Source organism: Mus pahari, chromosome 8, assembly GCF_900095145.1.
Source record: "Mus pahari chromosome 8, PAHARI_EIJ_v1.1, whole genome shotgun sequence".
NCBI lineage: Eukaryota > Metazoa > Chordata > Mammalia > Rodentia > Muridae > Mus > Mus pahari.
The window spans coordinates 69,809,604-69,814,853 of NC_034597.1; the positions used below are offsets into that span (position 1 = coordinate 69,809,604).

At 40.1% G+C, this 5,250-nt stretch overlaps 1 protein-coding gene across 1 annotated transcript in view; it reads left to right on the forward strand.

The window, feature by feature from the left end:
* The window catches only part of Kbtbd7 (kelch repeat and BTB domain containing 7), a 4,627-nt gene extending 467 nt beyond the window's left edge, over positions 1-4,160 (forward strand). The window contains exon 1 of the mRNA XM_021203428.2: positions 1-4,160. This exon is cut by the window's left edge and continues 467 nt beyond it. Coding sequence (XP_021059087.1) covers positions 1-1,943 — 1,943 coding nt within the window. The 3' untranslated portion in view covers positions 1,944-4,160.
* Positions 4,161-5,250: the final 1,090 nt, after the last annotated feature.

The window sequence follows — 5,250 nt, forward strand, 5'->3', positions numbered from 1 at the left end:
CCCACTCCGCAGCCCTCCTGGCACAGCTCAAGTCTTTCTACGACGCGCGGCTGCTGTGCGATGTGACCATCGAGGTGGTGACGCCTGGCAGCGGGCCGGGCACGGGCCGCCTCTTCTCGTGCAACCGCAACGTGCTGGCGGCCGCTTGCCCCTACTTCAAGAGCATGTTCACGGGGGGCATGTACGAGAGCCAGCAGGCCAGCGTGACCATCCACGACGTGGATGCCGAGTCCTTCGAGGTCTTGGTGGACTACTGCTACACTGGTCGCGTGTCGCTCAGCGAGGCCAACGTGCAGCGCCTGTACGCGGCCTCGGATATGCTGCAGCTGGAGTACGTGCGCGAAGCCTGCGCCTCCTTCCTGGCTCGCCGACTTGACCTGACCAACTGCACTGCCATCCTCAAGTTTGCCGATGCCTTTGACCACCACAAGCTGCGATCTCAGGCCCAGTCCTTCATAGCTCACAACTTCAAGCAGCTCAGCAGGATGGGGTCCATTCGGGAGGAGACGCTGGCAGATCTGACCCTGGCCCAGCTGCTGGCCGTCCTGCGTCTGGACAGCTTGGATGTAGAGAGTGAGAAGACTGTGTGTCATGTGGCGGTGCAGTGGCTGGAGGCTGCCCCCAAAGAGCGGGGCCCCAGTGCTGCGGAAGTCTTTAAGTGTATTCGTTGGGCACACTTCCCTGCAGAAGATCAGGACTACCTGGGAGGGCTACTGACCAAGCCTATTGTGAAGAAATACTGCCTGGACATTATTGAGGGAGCCCTCCTGCAGCTGCGATTTGGTGATAGATTGTACAAGTCAGTGGTTGCCAAGCCAAATAGCAGTCACAGCAGTGATAGCAATAATAGCAGCAATAGCAGCAGCACCAGTAGCTCAGTTGTATCGGTAGGAGAAAATCCACCCCAGAGGTTGGGTATGTGTGCCAAAGAGATGGTAATATTTTTTGGACACCCCCGAGATCCATTTCTCTGTTACGACCCTTATTCTGGAGATATTTACACAATGCCGTCTCCTTTGACTAGCTTGGCACACACTAAGACCATTACATCTTCAGCAGTTTGTGTCTCTCCAGACCATGACATCTATCTTGCTGCCCAGCCCAGGAAAGACCTATGGGTGTATAAACCAGCCCAAAATAGTTGGCATCAGCTGGCAGACCGCTTGCTGTGTCGAGAGGGTATGGATGTAGCATATCTGAATGGCTACATTTACATCTTGGGTGGGAGAGACCCGATTACTGGAGTTAAATTGAAGGAAGTGGAATGCTACAGTGTCCAGAGGAACCAATGGGCATTGGTGGCTCCTGTACCACATTCCTTTTATTCCTTTGAACTAATAGTGGTTCAGAATTATCTTTATGCTGTCAACAGTAAGCGCATGCTCTGTTATGATCCTAGCCATAATATGTGGCTGAATTGTGCATCTCTCAAACGAAGTGACTTTCAAGAAGCCTGTGTCTTCAAAGACGAAATCTATTGTATCTGTGACATCCCAGTCATGAAGGTCTACAACCCAGCTAGAGGAGAGTGGAGGCGGATTAGTAATATCCCACTGGACTCAGAAACCCACAACTACCAGATTGTCAATCATGACCAAAAGTTGCTGCTCATCACCTCTACCACCCCACAGTGGAAAAAGAACCGAGTCACAGTGTATGAGTATGATACTAGGGAAGACCAATGGATTAATATAGGTACCATGTTAGGCCTTTTGCAGTTTGACTCTGGCTTTATTTGCCTGTGTGCTCGAGTTTATCCTTCCTGTCTTGAACCTGGTCAGAGTTTCATCACCGAGGAAGATGATGCAAGGAGTGAGTCTAGCACTGAATGGGACTTAGATGGATTCAGTGAACTGGACTCTGAGTCAGGAAGTTCAAGTTCTTTTTCCGATGATGAAGTCTGGGTACAGGTTGCACCTCAGCGAAATGCACCAGATCAGTAGGGTTCTTTGTAAATATTTTGAGACAATAAGATGTTGTTTCTACTGTATGGAATGTATCTTAAAATGATACCCCTTTTCCTGAAAAGACAAAGTTGATTAGGACTGGAGATTTGGTTTAGAAAGGGTAGCAATTTGAAATAGTAATGCAATATGCAAAATTCATACAGTCCCTGAAGTCCACTTATTTCAATAATTTGCCATGCTAAAAGTCCATGATTAAAATATGCATAGTAAACTACATAAATTGATTAAGGTGTTCAGTGGATTTTGTTTTGCTGTTAACTAGTATGTTTATATTTTGATTTTCCTAGTTTTAGTTAAATTTTGCCTAGAGCTATGAGGTCTTGTTTATTACTAGAGAAACTGGACTGAGAATTGTATTTTGAAGGTAATAACATTTTCCTTCAGAATAATGAAAGATCACCTTTTTTAAATTAAATTTTTAGTATCCTCAGTTATAGTTTGTTAAAAATCTAGAATGCTCTCCTTCCTTTCTGCAAAGAAAGAAATATTAAGGTTACTAAGTAGTGATTCCATATTGATAATGTGTTCAGTGGACTTTAAAAAATCAGGATTTAAAAAATCAGGATTCCACTGTTTCCAAAGAATTTAAATTTTTACTTTAAAATTTAAAAATATGTATTGGTAAATATGACCTGTTTCTTACCTTGAAAAAAAAAAAAAAACTCTAGTAGTGTCATCAATTATTTAAGCACCTTTCTAAACCAAAAAAATGTGAGAGGTAATTTGCTTTATAAATTCACAGTTTTGATCTGTACATGTTAAATGCTTTGTTGACTCAAAAGAACAACCCTTCACTGGACATGATTATAATGTACATTTTTCTTCATTGGTCATGCACTGACTTAAAAAGTTTGCTTCCCTAAAATATTTTGGCTATATAGTTTTAGTATTCATCTTAGAGGCTTTATCAGCAGAAAGTGATTTATTCTTTAATGTTTTGTGACGTAATATTGGTTTTGAAAATATGTATAAGCTAAAGGCAGTATTTTATTGAGATCAGTAGCTATAGTGTTTATCAACTCAAGTTAAGTGCCAGCAAAGAACTTTTAAACTTCAAGCTGTGTATAGAACTGTTTTGTGTAGTATTGAAATATTGTCAGTTTTTTTAAGTTACAAGAAATGTTCTTGAGTTTCAGCTTGAAGATATTTTTGTATTAAAAGTTGACTGTTAAGGAACTTAAGTGGATGGTGGGTGGCATTTGGGGCCAGTAGTTAAAGTATTTTTCTTCAGTTCTCTCCCTAATCAGTCGTATACATGGCCATTTTATTATGGTGTCTGTATCCAGTTTATATTTCTCTGTAAGTTATACTCTAGTTTCTGTCTCAGTCACCATATGTAAAGGAAGGTCGAGAAGTAGTAAACTACACAAAACAGGCATTATAACATTATAGGTGCTTACCTTTTGAAGGTTTATTAATACATATGGTTGTCATAATACATATACATGACAAATGGTGTACATATACAGATGTTTTATGCTATATAAAGTTTTCTATACTCTTTCAGAATTATCTTCCTCAGTCTTTATTCAATACCATGCAAATTCCACTTTATTCTCTAGTGGCAAAATGCTAAAGTTTTTACACTCCGGTAGAGGATAGAGTCTGGTCCAAGATGGGGAAGTGACTTTTTGAATGAAAAGAAGTGAAAGATAAAATGACAAAAGCAAAACAAAATACCACAGATAATGTGTTATTCGTTATTTTGATTGGCTAGGTGAAGAGTGTCAGATAGTCAGCTCAGCAATATTTCTGTTAGAGTTTGCTGATTTCTAAAGTGTAGTCAGGCTTTCAAGTCTAAATTCTATTCCATTTGTACCGGGGAATGTTATAAGACCTATTTATTTAGAAAGTTATTTTTCCCTGTTTGGGGGCCAACTTTTTCTTCCCCATTAACTTCTGTTGATAGCCTTTTTGTTTTGTAAGGTGGAAACTTGGCAATGCTTGTCACAACCAGATTATTCATCTGCACAATTAAGGTCTGCAACTGATGTATAAAAGTCAAATTCTCAAATTCATCGTTCTCAACTCTTGAGTTAAAGCTTAGGCTAAATATTAGTAATATCTTGGCTTACTGTCACATTTTCTTGGGAAGGATTTTGATTTTGTGAAACTTTTGTGAATTAGAGACTAGATGCTATTATTTTATAGATAAATGATTTGTATGTTGCTTGTTCCAAATAAAACTGGGTTTAAACTGAAGGCTTCCTGGCTTTATGTTTCATTTAGTTGTTAAGTGTATAAAACCATTGACTGTTCAGTGATGGTATAGGTAGCAATGTTGAAATTTTTCCCAACAAGAATTATCCCCCGTTGACTTTGCCAATTAATCAGCAAGTGCTACCATTTATAAGATTTAGAAATACATCTACTTTTCTGTTTATGTTCCTATAGTTTGAAATTCTGAGAACCTAAATTACTTAAAATGCTAGTTAAGTGGAAGCTAGGCATGGTAGTAGAGCACTTCTTCTTTTTTTAAAAGGTATATTTATTTATGTTTACATATATGAGTACACTGTGGCTGTACAGATGTTTGTGAGCCTTCATGTGGTTGTTGGGAATTGTATTTAGGACCTCTGCTAGCTCAGGTCAACTCTGCTTGCTCAGTCCTGCTCACTCCAGCCCAAAGATTGATTTATTATTGTATGTAAATACACTGTAGCTGTCTTCAGAGGCACCAGAAGAGGACATCAGATCTCATTACAGGTGGTTGTGATCCACCATGTGATTGCTGGGATTTGAACTCAGGACCTTCAGAAGAGCAGAGCCATCTCACCAGCTCAGTAGAGCGCTTCTTACCCCAGCACTGCAGAGACTAAGGCAGGAGGGTTGCAAGTTTCTCAGGCTAGCCTGAGCTACAAGTGAGACCCTGCCTCAACCAAAAACAGGGCAAAATAAAATATCATTGTTGTTTTCAAAGTGATAGGAGACTGACTTAGCAAATAACTTTTAAAAGTTGGATTTAGGGGTCTAGAGAGATGGTTAATAGTGCTGGTTGCTTTTCCAGTGGTCTTGAGTTCAAGTCCCAGCAACCATATGGCGGTCCTCAACAATCTATAATGGAATCCAATTCTCTCCTCTGGAATGTGTGACAACAGATCACTCATATACATAAAATAAATTTTTTTTTTTAAAAAAAGCTTGGTTTAGGATTAAACAAGTTGTAAGTTACCTCTTATCTCTTCTAATTGAAAAGCTTTATTCTAAGGAACAAAATACCCATGAAAGGATGTAGGTACAGAGCAAAATTTAGAGCTAAGATGAAAGGATGGACTATCCAGAG